The sequence below is a fragment of the Eucalyptus grandis genome, chromosome 6 (genome assembly GCF_016545825.1).
Source record: "Eucalyptus grandis isolate ANBG69807.140 chromosome 6, ASM1654582v1, whole genome shotgun sequence".
Lineage (NCBI taxonomy): Eukaryota > Viridiplantae > Streptophyta > Magnoliopsida > Myrtales > Myrtaceae > Eucalyptus > Eucalyptus grandis.
This window is the reverse complement of record NC_052617.1, coordinates 18,985,364-19,010,736: the sequence shown is the minus strand read 5'-3', so window position 1 is coordinate 19,010,736 and position 25,373 is coordinate 18,985,364. Positions and strand designations below refer to the sequence as shown.

Sequence of the window (25,373 nt, the reverse complement as noted above, 5' to 3'; positions counted from 1 at the left end):
CTTGGAAAAGGCTTAAGAGATGTATCGGTGCCTTAACCATTATTCCATGTTCACATAATATTTGGCCCGGTTTTCAGGTCAATTTTGGAGTAGTAGCCCGGTTCGGTTCTAGTCCCGCTCCCGATTCAAAAATTCATTGGGAACAAATTTTGACACTGTCTGGTATTTTTGGTCTAAGACCCTACCCAATTTTAGAACTGTACACCCTTGCTTTATCCCAAAATAAAATTGTCAATAAGTCAACTTTTCACACTTGATGATCGATTAAGTAGATGGATGACATGGTCTTTTAAAAAGCATCCAATGACTTCCTCGACTTAAGGAATTACATCAAATGAAACGATAGTTCCAAGAGCCAAAGACGGTCCCTCCTCCTTGACCATCAAGTGTTCGGCATAATATTATTAAACAGAGCGCTGTACAAAAGTTTGATAATCGAGATTAAATTATCATAACCACCTTATCGTTCTTTTTGTCTGATTCCAGAGATCGACAACGCCGTCCTCTTCTTCATGGGGCCCCGGATGGTAGGTGAGAGGGTACCGGCCGAACCGGAACGCCAATCGGGGCGGGCGTTGGCGAGTGGTGGGGGCAAAGCATCGACAAATTGAAGGGGGGAGGGGAGGAGACTTGGAGTGGGAGTGAACGAGGCTTTTCTTGAGGGAAAGCTTGCATTGGAAGCAAGCTGTGTTGGAGTTGGTGAGGGGTCGCACTTGAGGTGGTCAAATGGCATGATAATTATAATCCGGATTAGGAGGGGTTGGTCGTGTGTCTCTAGAAGAAGATGCTTGCACAGGTGACCCTTGAACCAGGACGGTTTTCGTGGGAATGTTAGGAGTTAATGAGAGAGAGAGAGAGAGGGGCCGACAAAGTGTTGGTAAGGGCTTCGCAGTTATTAAAAGGATCAGATTGAGTGATTTGGATTCGAATGCGATAAGTCATACCTTCAGATAACTTTAAGAGCCACGTTCCCGCTTTTCTTATGTCGAACTGTTGTTCCATCGCCATTGAATTTATTTTTCTAATTTGGACATTTTTCATTGGTCACGTAAGTAAGTTCGATATCGATTGTAGTTACTACTTTTGAAATGTTAGGGGAAGTGAAACTAGAACCCATAATCTTCACAAGAGAGTTCTAAGATGAGATTAACAAATTTGAACCCTTCCATGCATCCAAGTCGATTTATAATGGTTCAAATGCTTAATTCACCCATATGGACTGAAATGGTATTGTCGATTTTTCTTTTTCAAACTTTAACGCGAGATTTTCTAATGTACTGGTTTCGGGGTTTAATTTATTCATCCTAAAGTTCCTATAATCTCAATAAATAAAAACTACAACCTGGGCCTAAATGTTAGAATCATTCCCCAGCAATCAGCACGCCTGCGGGCCCGAATACAATGATTGAATGAAACGTACTATCAAAATGCGTTGAACTGTTTGATGTAGAAACGATCGTGGTGCAAAATGTCGGTTTCTCCATCGATCCATCTGTCAAAATACCTTCTTCTTTTTTTTGAACAGATCAAAATACCTTATAGACTAATCGGTATCTTATTGCACGCCTACATATAATATCATACCTTACAGACCAATTAATATTTTATTGTGCACCTACATATAATATCGTACCTTACGAATCCTTTAATTAATATTTTATTGTGCACCTACATATAATATCGTACCTTACGAATCCTTTAATGATTCTTGGTGAACGTCGATATCGATTCTTTTATAATTTTTGGAGATTTGTTGAAGTTGCTAGTATAGAACCTTATCTCGTTTGAATGTGAATTTATCGATTTATTCATGAATTGAGCTTTTTTGTTCTGTCCAAAACAGTATATACATCGCAGGTATTCTTTTCTACCATCGATACTATCTAAAATATAGATTGGAATATATATCCACTTCGAAATGGAAAAGAATTAGACTTGACACCCATCGTCGTCCTCTCATTAGCAACTGGAGCTGATCAATGCAATGGGCCAGAACTTAAAGCGGGCCAGATCCAAGAAATGAGAAGCTTGGCCGAGCCAGCTCATCGTTCATTTCGGGCAGATGGGCCTAATTGGGCCGGCCCAGTGCAATGCCGGCAAGATAACCGCGTAACGCCTTTTATTAGCAATTGATGATGAAAATCGATCCGTTAGTCAGGAAGGTAGCAATTCACGTACTTTTTGTTTTCATGTGAGCCTTTACGATGTACAAAACACCCATTTATGATCCATAATTCGTTCCGATCTAGGGTGGTTGATTGATTAATTCAAGACTTTGTTTGCAAGCCAAAAGTCATTGGTTTGATTCTCCAATTTATCTTCGGTGTTAGGAAATCTTGATTAGTTTACAAAGGACGGGCTTTTAGACTCAGATGTATATTTGGTCTTTGGTTTCTCCACTTGAACCTGAGAGCACTAGGTGACGCACCTGCCCAGTGGGAAGTTGGTGTTTCGTTAGCTGCTTAAACAAAATATTTCAACAACATGTGAATTAGGTTCCAATCACACTTAAACCCTTTTGCTCTTAGAGAAAGAAAGAAAGGTAATTTGTGGCGAATTGATCAAAAACTTATTACACAATTTATATTGCGAAATCAATTTATTGACGTAATGTGAGCGACTTACTAGAGAAGACATGATAGCATTTCATATAAAAACTGCACAAGCCATTGCCAATTCAAATCAAGGGTCTCCACTTCTTCACCACAAGAAGGATAGCAAGAGCCCATCCAAGATCACAAAGTCCTCAAAATTTTACTACACCTTCAACACACTGTAGGCGTCACTCTGAAATTATACGCATCGCATACGCATATATACATGGATGCCTATGAAATTACTAACGACGATTGCAGAGCAATTCATTCTCGGCAAACAGGCCCAGATTAACTTCAACTCAAGTGATTCAAGCTCTGGACTTGTGGAGATTGGCAACATGGAACTGAGAGACGTAGCTGTTGGTGCTTCCCTCGGATACCGGCGGTTCATTCAGAAATGCCCAATTGCTCCATGTCCACCTGCCAATCATTTAATTGTAGCTCGGATTCTATCAAACTTAAAACCCCCAAATTAAGGAAAAAAAATTAAACGCTAGAAAATGATCAAAAAATAGAAAGATAAATTAATGTTCAGGTCTTAATGCAATTCATCCGAATGGGTATGCGTAAATTGTCTCGTCACATGCGCACCGTACAAAAGTCAATGCAAGAAATAACACCAGCAGCAATTACAATAGTTCAAATAAGACCTCCTAGAATCATGTAAATACTCAACTTACCAGCCTTTGTTGTTGATGGGTCTCTCCCAAGTTGCCTCGCCTTCCAGCTCTGCCGGCAACGACTCCGATCTCCCGTACTTTCTTGCACACTCTTTGAATGCCATCTCCTGAGCCAACAAACCAATCACAAAAGAAAAAAAAGAAAAAACATGATTCATTACCAATTCATTAATTCAACAATTCTCACATATATATCTACAAACAAAACGGTAAAAATCGAAACGATTAAAATGGAAGTATTTTACCCGAGTGCCATCGGACGGGGCTTTACGCAGCTCTTCTCCTGCCTTCTCCTTCTTCGACCTCCAATAAGCCTCTATTTCCTCTTTAGTGAACGATCTGTTCCTCTGGTAGGCCACTGAAAAGATTCAAGATTTCAAGCTTTTAGCCCTAACCCTATTGGCTAAAGTGGTAGCAGCAACGAGGAAGATGACTTTACCATGCTTAGGATCAAGGACCGGCGAGTCCCAACCCGCCATTAGAGAGCCCATCGTTGTTCGCAAGCTTTGCTCAGTGATCACCCTTCCTGTTCTTGTCTGCGATTCTTCGATCGATTCGCAAGTCACGGTGAAGGCTTTAAATACGTGGGGATGTGATTAGTGCTCATCGACGACTTTATTCTTATCCAAAGATTTTATGATTGTATTAAAAGCTCCTTTTGCGGTGCAATTGTTTGATTCCACTTTTACTTTCTTGCGCACGAAAATCGGAGCTACTTGTCAGCCCACAGATTTGCACAGGAAGACTCAAAGAACAAGGCCCGGTGAAAGAGGTTGGGACGATGATGACGTGATTTGACAGAATGATACAAATGGTAATGGACTTGGGCTAATGATATAACGTGATTCTTCAATTTAGAATTTATTAATTCATGAACTTTAACCTAATATATAAATATGCTTATTCAATTTAGTTTCTGAATTATATAAAAATATTCAATGTTATCTATGACTTTGAATTAATGAAATGATAACTTTGAACATTTTCATATAGTTCAAGAACTATATTGAACTTGCATCGAAAGTTCCGTGACAATATTGAATAAATTAAAAATTCATGAATTATACTACATATTGGATTAAAGTTTAGAAACTATTTGTGTTGTTATCCCAATTTATTTATGCTTGATATGCATCTGATGCATGTCCTTTGACATTCCTTAGGTGGGGATTATTGGTTCCGTGCGTGATTTATTACATCATGTGTGCTCATATGATCCAATGGATTAGATTCGCTAGGCCAACTGCATTGGATGAGGCCAATAACTTCTCTTAAGGGATACAACGAAATGAGTCTCGCGTACTTGTCATAATATACATAAATAGGGCATTCATAATTTTTTGTTAAAGTATTCAATTAGATAACAAGATTAACTCTTCAAAATTATACATATTTATGGAGATTAAAAACTACATCATAGTTCGAACCAAAAAATGAAAAATACATTATAGTTGTTTAACAATTACAATAGGTAACCATCAATGAGTCAATTAAGAGATCAGGTGTTTTATTTTGGATGCGGTCGCTCTCGTGTTCAAATCACAGCATCCTAATCAACACATATAATTGGGGTAATTTTTGTGCATCTTTCAAGATTAACCACATCCAAAGAATACATGACGAAATGTCAAAGAAGAAAAACTAGATGATTATCCACTTTGTCTACAGAGCTTAAAAGGTTTTTAAGTTGATGACAAGTTTGCGAATACTTTACAAAAAAGAAAAAGAAAAAAAAAGAAAGAAGAAAAAGTATCAATTACTCTAATTACATTATTTAGATTTTTTTGATGGGATCAAATTTTCGTACACTAAAAATCATTAAACTTCGTTCTATGTTCTTATGTTACAATTTGATGGGATTAAAGACGCTCAGATATACCGTCCAAAGATAAAAGTTATAATTTTCGGGGGAATCATTCATTCCATAGGATTAGTGTTGAGGAGCTTTTTTTTTTTTTTTCAATACTAAGTGTCCAATTGATTGGGACCTTGATAGGGCGTACACCTTTTTTTTCTTTAGCTACGGATATAGAAGGAGCAATTGGCGCTATGATAGGGCTCTAACCGTTCCCCACTCAATGGAAAAAGTCTAATCTCAGGCATATTTATTCCTTATCACTCACGATTAAAGATTTGAGGTTGGTAAGTCTGTCAGTGTAGTAGGCCCACCAAAATACTAATATGTGGAAAAAAAAATCTTTCCATAATAAATTATTAGGAAATTGGGGTTTAATAGACCATCACATTTGTGGCGCCCATGGTTTTTCGTCGAGGGCGGTTTTTTTTTTTTTTTTGTCGGGGTGGTATTTGTGGAGCCATCAAATTTACAATCAAACCGTTTTAGATGGATCCGGACAAGCTTCGGGTTTTCATCTTATGATGTCTTGGATTTCCAATCAGCTTGATGTTCACGCAAAATCAAGAAATAAATTACCTATCCACGATGTTTCTTGTTTCTATTTTTTTTTTTTTAACTTTTTGGGGGAGGTTTAATTTATTTATAGATTTTCTATATTAAAAAAAAAAGCCATAATGTTTGAATCATTCCCATCCTAAGCAATCAACACCGCATGCCTAGCCAAACACAATGATTTGATAAGGACCATCAAATGTGTTCGATCATTGATTTCGAAATGGGCACCTCGTCAAATCGATTAGCAGCTCCAGAAATCGTTGTACCCAATTGTACATTATGTATCTCCTTCACTAATTGTCGTATGTTATCAGCTTTTCGAAAATATCAATGAACAAATGAGGTTTATTCTTTGGTAAGCCAATGCAATTATTACTTATTCGAGTGATTCAAAACTTTATTTGTAAGCCAAAGTTCTTGAATTTGATTCTCCGATTTCTTCTACGTCTTAGGAAACTTTAGTTAGTTTGCAAAAAAGGGCCCAAGGCTTAGGTGTATACCCTGTATTAGGCTTCTCCACTCGCACTCGCTAGGACTACAATAACTAACTCGCTCCTACCGTTTCATTAGCTGCTTAAACTGAATATTCCAGCAATGGGTGGTGAGGTAGGTCTCAATCTGGTCAGAATCCTTTATTCTTAGGAAAGAAAAGAAAAATAATTTGTGATGAATTGAACAAAAAGTTATCCCGCAATTTATATGAAGAAATCAATGTTAACAATCTTTGTATGACTTACTTTAGAAGGCATGATATCATTCCATACATTGAATACACACGAGTGATGTACAAACGCCCTTTCATGAAAATGTAATTTGTTGTGAATTGAATAAATCATATCATTCTACCTCTTTATATTGGTTTAACGTATCGGCCCTAGAGAAGGTTTAAATGACCCCGAACTCCATATGCACCTAATAGTCTCTCTTTCCAGAGGGAAATTGCTTTGTTCTAAAGAGAAGAGATTGCATAAGCTATTGTTGTTTCAAATCAAGTCTTCACTTCTTTACCACTAGAAGAGAACAAGAGCTCGTACAAGATCACATTAAAAGTCCTCAACATTTTACATCACCTTTGAGACACTATATATATATATATATATATATATATATATTTACAAACTAAGATTGCAAGTCAATCCATTCTTTGCAAATACACCCAACTTAGCTTTCTCATTACGTGATTCAAGCTTTTGACTTGTGAAGATTGGCAACGTGGAACTGAGAGACGTAGCTGTTGGCGCTTCCCTCGGATATCGGCGGTTCATTGAGAAATGCCCAATTGCTCCAGGTCCACCTGCCAAGTATTTAATTGTAGCACAGATTCTATCAAGCTTAATAATCCCCAGTCAATTAAAAAAAAATCGAATACTAGAAAATGATGGAAAAAAAAAAAGAAAAATAATTTTTTTTGGATCTTAACATTATTACTCTGAATGGATCCGCTGAATGGGTATGCGTAAATTGTCTTATCACATGCATATCGTATAAAAGTAAATGTATGAAATGACGCCGGCAACAATCACAACTACTCAAACAAGACCCTTTCGTCGTTCAACTTAAAGGCTTCAGTCCTGGAGTGTTTAATAGATCCAATGACTTAAGATATGAATAATCGAGTTCTTAAGACACCCGGCTGTCTTAAAATCAAGTTAATACATGACTTACCAGCCTTTGTTGTTGATGATTCTCTCCCAGGCCATCTCCGCTTCCGCCGGCAGCGACTTCGATTTCTCGTACTTTCTTGCACGCTCTTCGAACACCATCTCCTGCCGCAACAAAACCATCTTCATTACCAAATCATGAATTCGAAAATTCTCACAATATATATCTACAAACAAACGGCAGAAAGTGAAATGAATAAATGAAAGTATTTTACCTGAGTGCTATCGGACGGGGCTTTACGGAGCTCTTCCTCTGCTTTCTCCTTCTTCGACCTCCAATAAGCTTCTATCTCCTCTTTAGTAAACGATCTGTTCCTCTGGTAAGCGACTGCAAAGATTCAAGATTCAAGCTTTTAGCCCTAACCCTATTGGCTAAAGTGGTAGCAGCAACGGGGAAGATGACTTACCATGCTTAGGATCGAGGACCGGCGAGTCCCAACCCGCCATTAGAGAACCCATTGCTGCTCGCAAGCTAGCTCAGCGATCACTTTCCTGTTCTTGTCTGCGGTTCTTTGATCGATCCGCAAGCGACAGTGAAGGCTTTTTTATACGTGGAGATGATTAGTTCTTATCTGCGACGTGGTTCTTATCCCGAACTTTATGATTTCAAACTCACTTTAAAAAGCTTTGTTTTATTTTTATTTTTTATTTTTTTGGGGTGTAGCTGTTAAATTCCACTAACTTTTTGCACATGAATGCCGGATCTGCGAGTCAGCCCACAGATTTGCCCGGGGCAAGGCCGAAGAACAAGGACAGGTGAAAGAGATCGAGACGATGACGACGTGATGTGGCCGTTGGATTTGCTGGTCCTTGATATGCGTCCGACGCGTCTCCTCCGAGGTTTCTTGGGCAGTGATAATTATCAGCTGCAGCAGAGAGTATAACAGCAGCGCATGTGGTCTGTCGGATCGTGTGCATCTTATGTACGAGGTCCATCTGATTCAACGGATCGGAGTCGACTGAAGCGGATGCGGCTTTTAACTTCACCTTGTGGATACAAAATGAGGTATACACCTTCCTCAGTCCGCATTAATAAAGGGCACATATGATTTCGATTGCGTTTGATTAAGCATTTAAGGAAACTCATAACAAGCAAAGAGGGATTGGTAAATTAAAGTTGAAAAGTGAAACAATTTTGAGAAAAATGCCTTGTAGTGAAAACATACACATACATATATATATATATATATATATATATATATATATATATATGTATGTATATATTGGTCGGAAGGTGAAAACATATTTGAAAAGTACATTTTTATGACTAATTTCAGTTCTTTAATTTTTAATTTGTTTAAAATTGAAAAAAATCAATGGCCACAGCTTTTATTGTAGTACGTGTCGAGTGCAATGCAAAATAATGTATTAACAAAATTATAGATAAAAAAAAATTACCTTTTTGGAATGAAGAAAAAAATCACATCAAAGAATAATTTTAATCAATTAATAAGAGAGTAGTTTCATTATAATAGACATGTTCACATATGTCTTGAAGAAAGTAATACGTTATCGTTAAAAATTACAAGCATCCTTAAATATTTTCTAAGGTTATGCTTATTCAATCATATAAGCGTGTCATGTTAGAAGGTATATTATCATTTAAATCACTAGCCCCACGTTGGCATCATCGAGTCAATTATATATTCATAATTGGGACTCATATCTGTGCTTGCATGATGGGGGAAAGGACCCGCGCGCGGGCCGGGCTGAAATAAAGGAAGATGGGCCAGCCCAGCCGCGAAAAGGAGTAAGGGAAAAGAGGGAAACAAGAAGGGGCCGAGGGTGGAGAAAGGAAAACGAAAAACGGGCCGGGCCAACCCAACCAAAAACAGAAGAAGAGAAATGGAAAAGAAGGCCGGACCGGCCTAGCGCCGGTGCGGTTGCGTCCCCCATCTTTTTTTTTTTTTTTGATAATTTTTAATTTAAAATTTCTTGATTTTTTAGAAAATAAAAAGATATATATATTTTTAATTTTTTTTAATGATTAACACTAATAATGCAACGGTCTCTAATGCTTGCGTGCAATGCATTGTAATGAAAACATGCGCGATGCATTTTAATGAAAATGATTTATTTTATTTTTTAATTAATTATTTTTAATTCAATTTTTTTAAAATTCAGAATTTTTTTAATTAATATTAATGATGCTAATGCTCCTAACGTCTATGTGTGATGCAATTTAATGAAGATTACTTTTTTTTTTGTCTAGGATTTAGAAATTAATTCTTAATTTTTTACGTGATTAAATCCTCAATAAAATGATGAAATTTAGGCGTCAACGTACATCTGAATACTTAATTGAAAAAATCAATAGCAAATTGGGATTTAATTAGACCATCCCAGTTGTGCTGTCCGTCTCAATTTTACAATCAACCATCCCAGTGGAAATCTTTGTCCCGGATTTCTTGCATTTCCAGCCAACTTGACGTTGGGTCATTTCATATGCTGACGCAAAAAATCATAAGTATACTGAACAACTATCTACAATAACATGCAAACATCGTAACAAAAGTTATATCGAGACATCTTTGTTAACGAATCATCCGAGTAATGCGGCACATTACATGGAAACTCAGTTCATGGTCGAGATTAAACAAAGAAAAGGATTTCACCATCACATATTTTCAATTAAGCAAATTAAAGTAAATCTAATTACATAAGTACACATCTAATATTTTTGACAACGTTCTTCGAACCGACGTTGGCCTCAGTTGAATATAGTTGGAGCATTTTTGAACCAACTTTGTTGGTCAACCATATCCATCGTCAAGAGGGGCGACACTTCCTCGCCAGTAAGGACGCGATACTAGAGAACCCTTTTTGATGTGTCGGCCCCCGGTCCGTAACATTCGTATTGCCCATAGTAGGCCGTCCTAGACAAGATAAAAAGAGATATTATTTTCGAAATAATTGAATTGCATAATTTTGCTATTGTTGTTATTGTTGCTGTTGTTGGTTACCTCTGTTTGGTTGAGTCACCCCAGTCGTCCCATCCTTGGGGGAGGACGGCACTAGACATATAAGAGAGGGCGAAGATGACCCTCGAATATGGGCCCATGGGTGGCCCAAGAAAGTGTTGGTGAGGCCCGTGATCATGCAGCCCAAGAAGATGAAGCCCGTGTTCTCTAACGGCGATGCTCGGTTCTAGGCCGTGATGAACCCTCCTCCTCGCGACACCGAATGCACATGGCATTTCTACAATGGCAAATTAATAATAATAATAATAATAACTATTTGCTCCCGCGGAATTCATATTGTTGGCACGAAATGATACCTGAAAGAGGGAAGCGACATTGCCGAAGATGAAGTCGACATCGCCTTCAATGTAGCAGTTGCTATAGTAATGCCTTCCGACATCATCGAGCAATGTGTCTTGGTGAGACGTGATTCTGCATGCCGAAAATGCCACCCTATCTCCGGACACTCTCAACGCCACTGCTTTTGCTCCCGACCCATAAGTATTTTGAACATCAAAACATCGAATCAAGCCAATCTTAGGAGAGATACATAGGACAATCCGATAGGACAATTTGATTATTTGATCACGTCATGTTGAGTCATATAATCCGTTTGTAGGCCATGTGAATCACTAAGCTAAGTTATTCTGAAAACTTTGTTCTATGTTATATTATCATATTCCACTATAATGTGCAATCGCATTCACAATTTTTAAGTCGAGACCGCTTTTAGTGTGCCTATGCATGCAAACCTGAATTGTGAGGTCACGGCCGACAAAGTCAGAAGCCAAGACGGAAACAGTAGGCGATCCGAATATGTCCCCACTGTCGTCCCCTGTGATGATCGTGCTGGACGCCTTCTTCCCGCGCAGAGTTATGAAAGGCTTGTCCGCCGGGACCACGAGTTTCTCCCGGTATGTCCCCGGCTCAACTAGTATGAACACAAGCTCCGAGTTGTTCGACGGCACATCGTCACATTCCCAATTCATGTCAAATTAAAGATAAGTCAACAACAACAACAACAAAATAATAATAATAATAGTTCGAGGAGTTGAGGTATACGACCTACGGAGGCGGCTTGCGAGAAAATTCATTGATTTAGTTGGAGATATATGTCCCTAGTCTTAAACGTTAGAGATCTCCATTGCCGTTAGAGGAAAGCAATCGGCTTACTAGGGAAGCTGTATCCTTCTGTGTTGGTGTGCTTTGACGATGTTTCAAACGCGGGTGTCGTGGATAGGTGCAGTGTCACTGGACAGGAGTCTTCACGTGCATAGATTGTCAAGTTTAACTTCGGAATGTCCCCAGATGTTCCTCCCTTTTTCGTGAGTGGCTTGTGAACAGATCGTAACGATTTGGAAGTTGGCTTGGATTAGGGTTTTCATTGACCATGGTCCATGGCCCGTGGGACGATCCGGAACTGAGAAACCGGTGTGGAAAAAATCGTTCCGACACGCCAAAAGATTATGTGCGCGGATTCAAACAGAAATTTAGTAGATGTTCAATAATCTGTTAATAAACGGTGGCAGAAACAAAAAACTTAAGTCTTGGGAGCGGGACAAATGATCGGAATACCCTAAGAGGTTCAGTTATTGAAAATGTTATGTCACGTACATAAATTACAGAATATATATATATGTGTGTTAAAATTTCACCGTGTTGTTTGTTTCGTTAAAAATATTCTTATTTCAGAGTATTTGGATTGCCTAGAAAAATGGGTCAATGAAAAAGATCTTATATTAAGGCTTAAGACTTCGTTCATTTCGTGAAAAATATAATGTTTCCGGAAAATATTTTCCTAAAAGTCATTTTCCAAGAAAATGACAATATTTTCTGACGTTAGGTAGAAACTTGAAATTGAAGTGGAAAATGATTTTCATTGTTTAGTATCTGATTTGATTTTCCTCCACACACTTCTTTGATTATTTTTTTGTTTTTGTTTTTATTTTTATTATATATTTTTTAAAAATTGAAATTGAAATTATTTTTTATTCTTCTTTTCTTTCCTTTCCTTTTTTCCTTTTCTTTTCCTTGGTTGCCAGTGAGTGCCACCTCGGGCCACGCCACCCTTTGGTGACACTTGAGCATCGCCGATTTGGCAAGGCCCAAGCCTTGTTGCATTCTTGCAATGCTCGGGCGACATCGATCTACAAGGCCCAAGCCCCGTGACCTCTCGGGCGACGCTTGGGTGCCGCGATCCGCAAGGCTCCACCTTGCCGTCATCTAGCACCACTCGAGTGTTACTGATTTGGAGAGCTACGATCGCTAGTGGCTCGTCACCGGCCCCAACGACTGGCCAAACCAAAGTAGAAGGAAAAGAAAAAGAAAGAAAAAGGAAAAAAAAAGAATAAAGAATAATTAAGACACATTTAAAAAAAAAAACGAGAAATGAAAAAGAAAAGAAACAATAAAAATAAAATGAAAATATATTTATTGAAAGAAAGTGAGGTGAAAAAGATATGGAAATTGTTTTCCTCTTTCCCGTAAGTGAAAAACATTTTCCCCTTTTTAGAAGAATTTTTTTCCTTGGTGGAAAATGTTTCCCACAACTAGTTCATGGAAATGAATACGAGAAAATTTGAAAAGTGTTTTCTTGAAAATTATTATCTGTGAAACGAATAGAGGCTTAGATTTAGGAAAATGATTTCCTCTTTAAAAAATTGACAATTTTTGGCCAAAGTATGACTACATATTGACACTTGGACCAAAAATTCTATGCTTGAGCACAAAAAGCCTAATACATGTAACTAGGCCATTAGTAGTGGGGCCGGGACTAGAGAACAGGGCTAGGTCCTTAAAGATTGAGCCCTGGTCCATTGAGGTCAAGCTTGAGATCTCGATGTCCTGGCCCAAGTTTATTGAAGTTGTACCTGAGATCCTAGTTACCATGCTCGAGTCCATTGAGGTTGAGCTTAAGACCTCGGTTGTAACAACTCGGCTTGATGAGGACAAGGAGTGGTTACTGGAGTCAAATGGCTTAAATAAGGAATATCTCCTAGTATACTCCTAGGATGGTGAATGGGGCAAAGATGAACTGAATTACACGTCGAATAGGGGAGAGCATGCCTAGGATTTATATGTAAAAACTAGAATTAACTTATGGATGGGTCTTTTGACGTAATAGCAAGTTAAACATGCTCAGTTTTTAGCCGACAAAAAAAAGTTGAGTATGCTCATGTTAAAGCACTACCAAGATGGGTGACCTTCTGCTTGTATGTTAAAGGACCTAACTGTGAGATTGAGTATGAGATGAACCAAGATGGACAATATCTCAAGTAAGTTAAACCAAGAGGTCACACTAGTGCTTGTGCTTGGGTCCTCGGCCCATGTCCATTAAGGTTGAGCTTGTGCCTGGGACCTCAACCGCCCACACCAATACTGAAGTCCCAAATCTAGCCTCAATTGACCTAAGCTAGGGTGAAGGGGTCTTAGTCTTGAGTGCCGAGGTTAGGGGCTTGGCCTCGATGGATTTAGGCCTAAGTGCTAGGAAACCGGGCTTGGCCTCCATAGACTTTGGCCAGGGTGTTGGTGAGCTGGGCACAAGCATTGAGTTGTTGAGCTCGATTTTGGCGAATCCAAGACTGATGCTTGTGCTTGTAGTCAGGGATTTAGGCTTGAGACCACGGTGCTCGTGTTAGGATCTGTGTCGATCCATGTGCAAGTCGCCAATACTCGATTAATATGTCTATTTAGGAAAATCAAATAAATTTTTTCTTGCCAAATAATAGAAAATATTTTCTAGTTCTTTTTCAGATGTCGACAAAATATCAAAAAATATTATTGTTTTCCTGAAAAAATGACTTCCATAAAAATATTTTTCAGAAATATTGTATTTCTGCAAAAACAAATAGAGCCTAATTCTCGGTTTTTTTTGCATAAAAGAGATAGCCTGTACTAGCCCCTTTGATACTTCATTGAAAATGGTTTGTTTGTTTTTTTTTTTTTTTATGCCCAACGATTAGATACTTAAGTAAGAGTAAACCTGATCATGGGGGTGGTGGCTTGTTGGGTCCATTCAAGCTGACAAGCTCAAACACATACCTTAAAATATGGATAAAATCTTCAATTATTTTTTATCTTCTCTTGAACATCCATAAATTGCCAATCAGCTAGTTGGATTAAATCTTTTCACATTTCACATACTTTGTGTAATATTAAGCTAAAATACCTACTTATAGTTTCTCAGAGTGTTGAAAGCGCTCTTGTGTTAACCTGTTACCTATATTGTATCTTGCTACCTATATCGTGTCCTAAAATATGAAAAAATATTTCAAACATTTTTCTAATATCAATATTCCTAGTTCCTTCAAGTTCATAGCGTGTTACTAAATCATGCATTAAATTATTAAATATAATCTTATCAATTTTAAACATTTGATAACATATTATTGGATTAACATCTCCGCCCGTCAACTCTTCTAACCATGCATATCCTGTATATGATAATGTCTTACAAGACTTTTTATAACTATATATTGCTTGATAAACGATTATAACTTGAGTAATTTCCACAAGTTGATTGAATTCCTCGTCCTTTTTTTCATAGATTTCTCTTTAAGAAAAATCGTCTATATCTGTTTAAAGTAACAAAACAGTAAGAAAAGTGATAAATAATCATCTATCAATGGAACAATTATTATCCATAATATATATATGCAAACTTCACCAAATCGAAATAACACAAACCGAACACACATGTCTCACATTATGACATAATCAGAAGAAGAGTTCACAAGTAGTGCAAATTAGCAATCGAAAATAAGTTTCACATTACAATATAGAAATATGAAAGAGCTAAAAGAAGTAACTAGTATTCTAGTGACGACTATTATGCTCTTCCAACTTATACTTCAACCACTCAACTTTTTCTTCATCTTCATCCAAGTTCATAAAAATCTGTCTGTTGTCTTTCTTTTCAGCAAAATGAGAGAGTGCAAAGAAGAATAACTTTCTGTCTTGCTTAATCTCAGGTATGGCTTTCAATATTTGCACAATTTCTTTGTAAGGATCAAACTCCCTTACAATCGATGTTGCATTGCTTCTACTTTCAATAGCTGAACAAAGTCTATCAATTTGTGATGCTAACTTATCAGATTCGGTCAATTTTTTTCCTCTCTTTGCTTGAGCTTCTTTCGTTGAACTTTCTCCCGTTCTTTTATGGCTTTTACTTTGACTTGGTTGGGCATTTATTTCACGTACATCATGCTCTAAAGTATCATCGGTAGATCCTGCACAATCACCAATATCAGCTTGTGTGGTTTCAACATTTTCATTATTACATAAACCTTGTGCAGGATTCCCGATAACACTTCCAGTAACAACTGTACCCTGGAACATTTGATCTAACAAAACTTCAATATCCGGATGTATGCCTTTTGTTCGAAAGACTCTAAGCTTAGAATTGACCTGTTATAATAAAATATTTTTAGGAGTTGTATTATAAAATATGAACTTACAAATAAAATAACAAAATAACAAAAGATTAAATAAATACCTGAATTTTTCTCTCCCACCATTCGTCACTTGCGTCAATGGTTTTCTTCCTTGGATCCCATCCTAGTCCTGTTTCTTTTTGAACCAATTGCTTCCATTTTTTCCATTCTTCCTTTAAATTATCCCATTTACTCTTCATTTGATTTTTATTATACTTTTTTCCTCTCAACTCTTCAAACTTGTTAATTATATTTGTCCATCCATCCCTTTTGTTGCTCGCAGGACGATTACCTTTTTCAATTTGTTCAATGCATAATCGACAAAAAGTTTCTACATCTTCAGGGCTCCAATATGCTTTTTCCTTTGATGAACTTGCCATCTTTCAATAAAATGAATACAAACACATTTGAAAAATGAAAATATATAATGTTAACTACGAAAACAAAACAAGGGACACTACAAATAAATTAAAATGTAATTCATATGAACCCATGAAAGAGCACACCAAGCTGGATACGTAAGTGGAGAAAAAGAACAGAAACATAAGAAATAGAAGTGAAAGAACCTGAGTTTGAGGTGGGACAATTGACACCTTTTGAGTGAAGAGAGAGGCGAGCACTTTGGTTGTGAGCGAAGAGAGAGTTGAGCACCTGAATTCAAAGCCAAAAGAGAAATGAAAAAGAAAGAATATGAATAAGTCACAAGAGTCAACATACTAACTTGACTTTTAAAAAGTTGAAATAGGTACTAGACCTAAAAAAAAAGAAGGTCAAAAGCATTGTCATTTTAACATTGACTTTTGAACTTTGTGAATCAACTCGAAACAAAACAATAATCCATTGCCGACTTTTCCAAATCTCAACTTCACGACATTGTTAATCAATGATCAGGTCAAAAAGCCAAATAGAGCTCTCAAGTTTATTTGCTATGTTTGGCATATGGGGGAACAAATGCAAATCAGACACTTCTTAACTCACCAAAGACCAACCTAGCACATTGGACAAGAACTTATCATTTCCAGCTCATCACCCTAATGGAAAGTCCAATCAATCTCTTATTTACAAGTTGCCTGACAGACCAGCCCACAACTGATGATTACCTAGTGTCATACTAGCTACTATATGTTCATTGGCATCAAGACCAGAATCACAAATTCTTATGTATGCATTAGAATGTAAAGGAGGAGAGAGGTGCACTTGTCCTCAGCCTTGTCATATTAACACTAGACTTAGCTCATTTTACTTGGAAAACACTTTTCTCTTTTCTAGCAGGGAGCTTCATTTTCTATCTTTCATGCTGCCGAGATTTCATTGACAACTTTTCAGGTTGACCACCAAGTGGCAAACACCAAAAATCAATGAAAACAGTTCCCCAAAAAAATATACTTTCAATGCAACAAACACACCCCAAATCAAATCATATCTTCTTCAAAAGAATATATTTGATGGTTGCATACATAAGTCTAGCAAAACATATTTACCCTATGGAAAAATAAAAATTTGTTTTTGAAATATAACCATCTCCTTCATGCCTGATCCCATACATGACAGTGGTCACCCCATTTCCCCAAACAAAAGGTGGTTTAATTAAGCACTCAAATCAGGTCAAATTTTGCTCAATCTACATCTAAATCATCAAAATAAAAATTAACAATAACTCTTTGCAATTAGAGCTGCTTGATTCTGATCCACCAAAAACCAAGGCTGCTTAAATTATAGTCATCCCATTCATATGTCTTGATTCGCTTCCAGAGAATCCCCGAAATAGGGCAAGCAGATAGTAATCGTGTGGCGGAACTCGCCACCGCCTATCAGAACACAGGCCTCTAGATTTTGGACATAGCCCTCAATGCACTGAAGTCCTTCAAGCCTGTTTGCTGTTCGCCCTAATGCTGAAAAGTTCAGCTAATTTGTAGAAATTCGCATAATATCGATGTCACGGTGATCGAATTGCGCTTTCACTGAGTTCAAAATCTCTCGATTCTAGCACCCACATTCTGAATTTGCCTATTTGCTAGCAGATAAGCCATTTACAATGAAAACCTATAATAACTTTTAGATGTAGGGACGGATTGGGAAACATTCTCCAAATTTCTTCATCAAAGAATGGCTGACTTGCCAGAGAAACGAAACACGATCCACTCATCTAAAAAAACCACAACATGAAAAAGAAAGAATCAACAATGCCACACATCCCAACTTCAAATCTCAGTCTCACCAAATGCAAGAGACACAAAGAGAGAGAGAGAGAGAGAGAGAGCGGGCGCTCACCGTCGCTAGAAGGCGCGGGAGTCGAGCCGTGGAACTAGGCCTAGGCGATGGCAAGCAACACAATGGCGATGACGAGAGCCTAGGTGGAGACAGTATTCATTGAAGCTTCGGCGACTGAATAGATGAGCTTCGGTGACTGATTAGAGAGGCAAGTTTCAACGATATGAGAGGCGAGCTTTGACAAACGATTGGAAATGCGAGCTTTGACGACCGGAGGGGTAAGCTGTGAAGTGGCGAGAGCAAGATTTGAAGAGAAGTCGAGAAGAACAAAGTAGAAGGGAAGGGAAGGGAAGCGGCGTGCATTGCATATTTGCTTGGAAAATAAGAGTAGAAGGTTAGGGTTTTTATTTTAAAAGGGTCAAAATTGGAATTTTAGTAAAATTTGAAGGGTAAGAAAGGAATAACGATTTTTTTTTTTTTTTTTAAGTGCACTGTAGCTTACCGAGAATGCTAGAAAGCCAAGGCAGCCTTGGGCTTTTAGCCTTCAAAAGGTTGGCATTTGTGCAATGGACATTCAAAATTTTTTGCCAAACACTATATATTTTGCCCAAAGGCCTTTAGCCCCTCAAAGATCCTTGGGAAAGTAGTTCCCAAATGCAGCATATGTCATTGGTCGAGAAGTATTGTATGTCATTCTATATTTCTAATAAATATATATTATGTTAATCATTGTTCTCCTTGTTTTTGAGTTGACTGTTTTGTGAATCTATCACATGATTACCATATAAGTTCATGAAAATTTGCTTATAATCTTTATTTTCTGCAAAATGAGAGAGCATAAAAAAGTATTAACTTCTCTCTTGTACAATCTCCGATTTGTTATTCATTGTTTTTATAATTTCCTTGCAAGGATCAAACTCCTTTGCAAGAGATGTGGCGGTGCTCCTACTTTCAATAGCTGATGAAAGTCTGTCAATTTGCATTGATATCTTCGCAGTATCAGTCAATTTCTTTTCTCTCTTTTCCTTGAGCTTGTCTTATTGAACTCTGTGTGCTTTCAATTGGTTCAATAAACTTCTCACCTACATTACACTCTAAATCATCATCACCAACATCAAGTTGTGTGGCTTTAATATCCTCAACAATGCATAAACCTTGTGCAAGATTCCAAGTGACACTCCTGATAGCAATATCTCTCAACATTATATCTAACAGAACTTCAAAATTAGAATGTATGTCTTTCGTTCTAAAAATTCCACCTTTAGGATTGATCTATTATAATAGAACATTTTCGTGGATTATATCATAAAAGATCAACTTAAGAAAAAAAGTAATAAAAGTAAAAATAAATAAATAAATAAATAAAATAAAAAGAAGAGAGATTAACCATGAGCCCATGAACGAACAAATGCATATATATCAGTCAACACAGTTCTCTACATCATTTCTTGGCAAATTTCACAAGTAGGAGAAATCAAGACAACCATTGCAACCAACACTCAAACACCTAATGTCATTTATGTACAACAATTTCTATTGTCTAAAAATAACAGATGATTTCCTCCACCTACTAAGTTTATGGATATCCTACAACACAAAGAATCAACATTCCATCCTGATGACAAATGCGACAATGAGAAAATTGTCTTCTATAAAGCAAAGGCTAATACTAACAATCAATCTCCATATATATACATGTACATAAGATATACATAGCCAGCAAAATATGCCCCTAAAAAAAACTTGAACATTGGAGACATAATAGACATCTATTCCAAATCCAATCATTTCACTTCCATAAACCCACATTGAATGAAATCATAAAAAAGTTCTAGTCAAATCAAAGATAGATATCAACTCAAACTGCAACTTAATCATACTATGTCCAAAAGATGGATTGCAAGATGGAGTGGCCATCCCAAAGACAAATTGCACTTTCAAGCGCATAATTTCTACACTCCCACAGTAAATGCTTAAACTCAAGCAGCCAAGAGCTATGTCTAGTGACAAGAACCTCACGATCCCAACTGTTCTAGCGCAAAAGGATTAACACAAACATGTTGCAGAGCTTCTCCGTGCGCTCTCTACATAGTGGAGAGAATGGACAGATAGATGGATAATTCAAAAGTGGTATCTTCCCTTAATTCCTTTTTATTCTTTGTCTTTTATTCTTTTATTATTTTTCTCTTGTTCTCCACGCCTGTCTTCTTCCTCGACGAGTCCCCTCTCCTCACCGAACGCTCTCCTGCAGCTCCCCTGCCCGGACCAGCGCCACCACTACGACGAACCCCTCACGGACCTTCGAGGCGCCGGAGCCACCGTCCGACGTCGGTCGTTCGGTCCGACCGGCACCGGACGGTTGGAACGCTAACCATCACGCGAAGAAAAAACTCGGCTCACCAGGACGAAACCCGGACGACTCGACTACGGCCAAGACAACGAAAGAAAACCAGATCTCACTGCAGCATTACATCGAACACCTGGTATACGCTATGGGAAAGAGGGATTTCGGCTCGATTGAGACTCAAGTCCACACCGGAACTTTCGACAAGCAAACGAGAACGCATAACAACTCGACGGGGAACCAGCGGGACCGGAACTCGCGTGAGTCGAACGGCCGCGATCCCCGGCCCGACGTGCACTAGACAAGGCGAAAACAGAACACAAGCAAGGGCTTACCAGGTTCAGCTTGACGACGTCGGCTGAGGGGGGCCGTCGGGCGGAGCTCGTGCACGGCCGAGGCGTGGGCTGCAGCCCTCTCGCTCTCTCTCGATCGCTCCTCTTCGCTCGGACTCCCTCTCTCGCTCTCGGCCAAAACCTACCCAAAAGAAAAAACAGAACTCCCTCTTTTCTGCCCTCTTTTTGCGGAAACGTGGCCGGCGTAAGGTGGGAAGAGGACCCGCTCGCGGGCCGGGCTGAAATAAGGGAAGATGGGCCAGCCCAGGCGCAAAAAGGAAAAAGGGAAAAAGAGGGAAAGAAGAAGGGGCCGAGGGTGGGGAAAAGAAAAGGAAAAACGGGCCGGGCCGACCCAACCAAAACAGAAGAAGAGAAATGGAAAAGAAGGCCGGACCGGCCTAGCGCTAGCGCGGTTTCCTCCCCCATATATATATATATATATATATATATATATATATATATATATATATATATATATATATATATATATATATATATATTCGATAAATTTTAATTTATTTTTTTTATTTTTAAAGGAAAATTAAAAAATTAATTTTAATTTTTATTTTTTAATGATTGACACTAATAATGCAACGGTCTCTAATGCCTACCTGCAATGTATTTTAATGATGAAAACATGCACGATGCATTTTAATGAAAATGATTTCTTTTACTTTTCTTTTAATTAATTAATTTTTAATAATAAATTTTTTAATTCAATTTTTTTTAATTCAGAATTTTTTTAATTAATACTAATGATGCTAATGCTCCTAACGTCTTATGTGTGATGCAATTTAATGAAAATTACTTTTTTTGTCTAGGGTTTAAAAATTAATCCATAATTTTCTATGTGATTAAATCATCAATAAAATGATAAAATTTAGGTGTCAACATACATCCGAATACTTAATTGAAAAAAAATCAATAGCAAATTGGGATTTAATTAGACCATCCCAATTGTGCTGCCCGCCTCAACTTTACAATCAAACATTTTGGATGGATCCTGACGTCGAAATCTTTGTCACGGATTTCTTGCATTTCCAGCCAACTTGACGTTGGGTCAATTCATATGCTGACGATCATGAGTATATCGAACAACTATCTACAATAACATGCAAACATCGTAAGAAAGGTTATAACGAGATATCTGTTTTTTTTTTTTTTTGTTAAAAGGTAAGAATATATAACGAGATATCTTTATTAATGAATCATCCGAGTAATAAGGCACATTACATGAAAACTCGGCTCATGGTCGAGATTAAACAAAGAAAAGGATTTCACCATCACATATTTTCAACTAAGCAAATTAAAGTAAATCTAATTACATAAGTACGCATCTAATATTTTTGACAACGTTCTTCAAACCGACGTTAGTCTCAGTTGAATATAGTTGGAGCATTTCTGAACCAGCTTTGTTGGTTAACCATATCCGTCGTCAAGAGGGGCGACACTTCCTCACCAGTAAGGACGCGAGACCAGGGAACCCTCTTTGATGTGTCGGCCCCCGGTCCGTAACATTCATATTGCCCATAGTAGGCCGTCCTAGACAAGAGAAAAAGAGAGATTATTTTCTAAATAAATGAATTGCATGATATTGTTATTGTTGCTATTGTTGGTTACCTCTGTTTGGTTGAGTCACCCCAGTCGTCCCATCCTTGGGGGAGGACGGCACTAGACATATAAGAGAGGGCAAAGATGACTCTCGAATATGGGCCCCACGGGCGGCCCAAGAAAGTATTGGTGAGGCCCGTGATTGTGCAGCCCAAGAAGACAAAACCCGTGTTCTCTAACGGCGATGCTCGGTGCTGGGCCGTGATGAACCCTCCTCCTCGCGACACCGAATTAATGTGGCATTTCTACAATGGCAAATAATAATAATAATAATAATACTAATAATACTACTATTTGCTCCCGTGGAATTCATATTGTTGGCATGAAATGATACCTGAAAGAGGGAAGCGGCGTTGCCGAAGATGAAGTCAACATCGCCTTCAATGTAGCAGTTCCTGTAGTAATGCCTTCCGACATCGTCGAGCAATGTGTCTTGGTGAGATGTGATTCTACATGCCGAAAACACCACCCTATCTCCGGACACTCTCAACGCCACCGCTTTTGCTCCCAACCCAAAAGTATTCTGAACATCAAAACATCGAATCGAGCCAATCTTAGGTGAGATACACAGGACAATCTGATAGGACAATTTGATTGTTTGATCACGACAGTTATGTCGAGTCATATAATCCATTTGTAGGCCATGTGAATCACTAAGCTAAGTTATTCTAAAAACTTCGTTCTATGTTATATTATCATATTCCACTATAATGTGCAATCGCATTCACAATTTTTAAGTCGAGACCGCTTTTAGTGTGCCTATGCATGCAAACCTGAATTGTGAGGTAACGGCCGACAAAGTCAGAAGCCAAGACGGAAACGGTAGGCGATCCGAATATGTCCCCACTGTCGTCCCCTGTGATGATCGTGCTGGACGCCTTCTTCCCGCTCAGAGTTATGAAAGGCTTGTCCGCCGGGACCACGAGTTTCTCCCGGTATGTCCCCGGCTCAACTCGTATGAACACGAGCTCCGAGTTGTTCGACGGCACGGCGTCAATGGCGTCCTGTATCTTCGTGAAGTTTCCCTTCCCGGACGGGTCGACCAGGATGAGGCGCGCGAGGTTAGGAGCTTGAGTCCCATTTCCTGCCTCGGAGAAGTTCGTGCAAGCAGACAAAAGAGCCAGGAGAAAGTAGAGGATGAATTGCCCTTGATTCCTCATGACGCAACTCAAGATGGGCGACTACTAATGGATATTATGGGGGTCGAAATTATGATACAAAAAGCGAGGATGACGAAATATGTGAGAGGTTAGATTAGTATGAGCTGTGTGGCTCTATTTATAGGACGAAATTGCGAAACGAGAGGGGCCGATTTCTTGACAATGACGGCGGTGATAAGCAATCATTGGAAACGTAGGAGAGGGACCAAGCGGTTGCTATTGTCTAAAGCCTAGAAGCAGCCGTCAACGAATGAAACCCCACGTCCGTAATCCGAATTCGTGTGCATTCCCAATTCATGTCAAATTAAAGATAAGTCTACAAACTATAATAATAATAATAATAATAATAATAATAGTTCGAGGAGTTGAGGTATACGACCTACGGAGGCGGCTCGCGAGAAAATTCATTGATTTAGTTGGAGATATATGTCCCTAATCTTAAGGTAAACGTTAGAGATCTCCATTGCCGTTGGAGGAAAGCAATCGGCTTTTTAACTAGGGAAGCTGTATCCTTCTGTGTTGGTGTGCTTTGACGATGTTTCAAACGCCGGTGTCTTGGATAGGTGCAGTGTCACTGGACAGGAGTCTTCACGTGCATAGATTGTCAAGTTTAACTTCGGAATGTCCCCAGATGTTCCTCCCTTTTCGTGAGTGGCTTGTGAAGAGATCATAACGATTTGGAAGTTGGCTTGGATTAGGGTTTTCATTGACCATGGCCCGTGGGACGACCCGGAACTGAGAAACCGGTGTGGAAAAAAATCGTTCCGACACGCCAAAAGATTATGTGCGCGGATTCAAACAGAAATTTAGTAGGTGTTCATAATCTGTTAATAAACGGTGGCAGAAACAAAAACTTAAGTCTAGGGAGTGGGACAAATGATCGGAATACCCTAGGAGGTTTAGTTATTGAAAAAGTTATGTCACATACATAAATTGCAGATATATATATATATATATATATATATATATATATATATATATATATATTGTGTGTGTGTGTGGGTGCGTGTGCGCGCGTTAAAATTTCACCGAGGTTTCGTTTGTTTTGCCAAAAATTCTTATTTCATAGTGTTCGGATCACCTAGGAAAATGGATCAATGGAAAAGATCTTATATCAAGGCTTAAGGCTTCGTTCGTTTCGTGAAAAATATAATGTTTCCGGAAAATATTTTCCTAAAAGTCATCTTTCAAGAAAATGATAATATTTTCTAACGTTCGGCGTAAAACCCGAAATTGAAGTAGAAAATATTTTTCATTGTGTTTGATATTTGATTTGATTTTCCTCCACACACTTCTTTGATTTTTTTGTTTTTGTTTTTGTTTTTGTTTTTGTTTTTATTTTATGTTCTTTTTATTATATTTTTTAAATGCGAATTTTAAATTATTTTTTATTCTTCTTTTCTTTCCTTTCCTTTTTTTTTTTTCCTTTTCTTTTCCTCGGTTGCCGTGAGTGCCGCCTCAAGCCACGTTGCCCTTTGGCGACACTTGAGCATCGTCGATCTAGCAAGGTCCAAGCCTTGTCACATTCTTGCAACACTCAGGCAACGTCGATCTACGAGGCCCAAGCCTCACGACCTTTGGTGATGCTTAGGCATCGCTAATCTGCAAGGCTCTAACCTTGCCGTCATCTGGCACCACTCGAGTGTTACTGATCTGGCGAGCTATGATCGCTAGTGGCTCATCACCGGCCCCAACGATTGGCCAAACCAAAGTAGAAGGACAAGAAAAAGAAAGAAAAAGAATAAAGAATAATTGAGACCTGATTTAAAAAAAAAAAAGAAAAAAAAAGAGGAAAAATGAAAAGAAAAGACAAAAAGAAAATGAAAAGATATTTATTGAAAGAAAGTGAGGTGAAAGAAGATATGGAAAATGTTTTCCTCTTTCTCATAAGTGAAAAACATTTTCCTCTTTTAGAAGATTTTTTTCCTTGGTGGAAAATGTTTCTCACAACTAGTTCATGGAAATGAATACC

At 38.3% G+C, this 25,373-nt stretch overlaps 4 protein-coding genes and 1 pseudogene across 5 annotated transcripts; all 5 read right to left on the bottom strand.

Annotated features, from left to right (window-relative positions):
- Nucleotides 1–2,580: 2,580 nt before the first annotated feature.
- Nucleotides 2,581–3,918, bottom strand: LOC104448769 (hypothetical protein). Its single transcript, XM_010062662.3, has 4 exons — nucleotides 3,717–3,918; nucleotides 3,523–3,635; nucleotides 3,278–3,384; nucleotides 2,581–3,017 (listed from the first exon to the last, which is right to left on the bottom strand). The coding sequence occupies exons 1-4, from the start codon at nucleotides 3,766–3,768 to the stop codon at nucleotides 2,906–2,908; spliced, it is 384 nt and encodes a 127-aa protein (XP_010060964.2). The 5' UTR covers nucleotides 3,769–3,918; the 3' UTR covers nucleotides 2,581–2,905.
- A 2,753-nt stretch (nucleotides 3,919–6,671) lies between these two features.
- On the bottom strand, nucleotides 6,672–7,936 carry LOC104448768 (hypothetical protein). The gene is made up of 4 exons (XM_010062661.3): nucleotides 7,759–7,936; nucleotides 7,567–7,679; nucleotides 7,356–7,456; nucleotides 6,672–6,984 (listed from the first exon to the last, which is right to left on the bottom strand). Exons 1-4 carry the CDS (start codon nucleotides 7,808–7,810, stop codon nucleotides 6,873–6,875), a joined length of 378 nt encoding a protein of 125 aa, XP_010060963.1. The 5' UTR covers nucleotides 7,811–7,936; the 3' UTR covers nucleotides 6,672–6,872.
- Nucleotides 7,937–10,092: 2,156 nt separating this feature from the next.
- Nucleotides 10,093–11,300, bottom strand: LOC104451645 (annotated as a pseudogene).
- A 3,687-nt stretch (nucleotides 11,301–14,987) lies between these two features.
- On the bottom strand, nucleotides 14,988–20,798 carry LOC104448767 (L10-interacting MYB domain-containing protein-like). 2 transcript variants are annotated; one of them, XM_039316182.1, is made up of 5 exons: nucleotides 20,634–20,798; nucleotides 18,015–18,237; nucleotides 16,310–16,394; nucleotides 15,806–16,123; nucleotides 14,988–15,717 (listed from the first exon to the last, which is right to left on the bottom strand). In XM_039316182.1, exons 4-5 carry the CDS (start codon nucleotides 16,121–16,123, stop codon nucleotides 15,127–15,129), a joined length of 909 nt encoding a protein of 302 aa, XP_039172116.1. In that variant the 5' UTR covers nucleotides 16,310–16,394; nucleotides 18,015–18,237; nucleotides 20,634–20,798; the 3' UTR covers nucleotides 14,988–15,126. The 2 variants fall into 2 exon arrangements, with proteins under 2 accessions (XP_039172116.1, XP_039172115.1); XM_039316181.1 differs by lacking the exon at nucleotides 18,015–18,237.
- Nucleotides 20,799–21,876: 1,078 nt separating this feature from the next.
- Nucleotides 21,877–23,401, bottom strand: LOC104451644 (putative pectinesterase 11). Its single transcript, XM_010066256.2, has 4 exons — nucleotides 23,015–23,401; nucleotides 22,576–22,764; nucleotides 22,251–22,486; nucleotides 21,877–22,172 (listed from the first exon to the last, which is right to left on the bottom strand). The coding sequence occupies exons 1-4, from the start codon at nucleotides 23,399–23,401 to the stop codon at nucleotides 22,007–22,009; spliced, it is 978 nt and encodes a 325-aa protein (XP_010064558.2). The 3' UTR covers nucleotides 21,877–22,006.
- Nucleotides 23,402–25,373: the final 1,972 nt, after the last annotated feature.

Excerpts from the sequence above, each read along its gene's own strand:
- LOC104448768 (XM_010062661.3), bottom strand. The coding sequence starts at position 7,810 with ATGGGTTCTCTAATGGCGGGTTGGGACTCGCCGGTCCTCGATCCTAAG. Across the intron at positions 7,680-7,758 it reads GGTCCTCGATCCTAAGCATG|TCGCTTACCAGAGGAACAGA; the intron begins GTAAGTCATCTT and ends GAATCTTTGCAG. Across the intron at positions 7,457-7,566 it reads CCCCGTCCGATAGCACTCAG|GAGATGGTGTTCGAAGAGCG; the intron begins GTAAAATACTTT and ends TTGTTGCGGCAG.
- LOC104451644 (XM_010066256.2), bottom strand. The coding sequence starts at position 23,401 with ATGAGGAATCAAGGGCAATTCATCCTCTACTTTCTCCTGGCTCTTTTG. Across the intron at positions 22,765-23,014 it reads GCCGTTACCTCACAATTCAG|AATACTTTTGGGTTGGGAGC; the intron begins GTTTGCATGCAT and ends TTTGATGTTCAG. Across the intron at positions 22,487-22,575 it reads ACGCCGCTTCCCTCTTTCAG|AAATGCCACATTAATTCGGT; the intron begins GTATCATTTCAT and ends TTGCCATTGTAG.
- LOC104448769 (XM_010062662.3), bottom strand. The coding sequence starts at position 3,768 with ATGGGCTCTCTAATGGCGGGTTGGGACTCGCCGGTCCTTGATCCTAAG. Across the intron at positions 3,636-3,716 it reads GGTCCTTGATCCTAAGCATG|TGGCCTACCAGAGGAACAGA; the intron begins GTAAAGTCATCT and ends GAATCTTTTCAG. Across the intron at positions 3,018-3,277 it reads CCCATCAACAACAAAGGCTG|GTGGACATGGAGCAATTGGG; the intron begins GTAAGTTGAGTA and ends AATGATTGGCAG.
- LOC104448767 (XM_039316182.1), bottom strand. The coding sequence starts at position 16,123 with ATGGCAAGTTCATCAAAGGAAAAAGCATATTGGAGCCCTGAAGATGTA. Across the intron at positions 15,718-15,805 it reads GGTGGGAGAGAAAAATTCAG|GTCAATTCTAAGCTTAGAGT; the intron begins GTATTTATTTAA and ends TTATTATAACAG.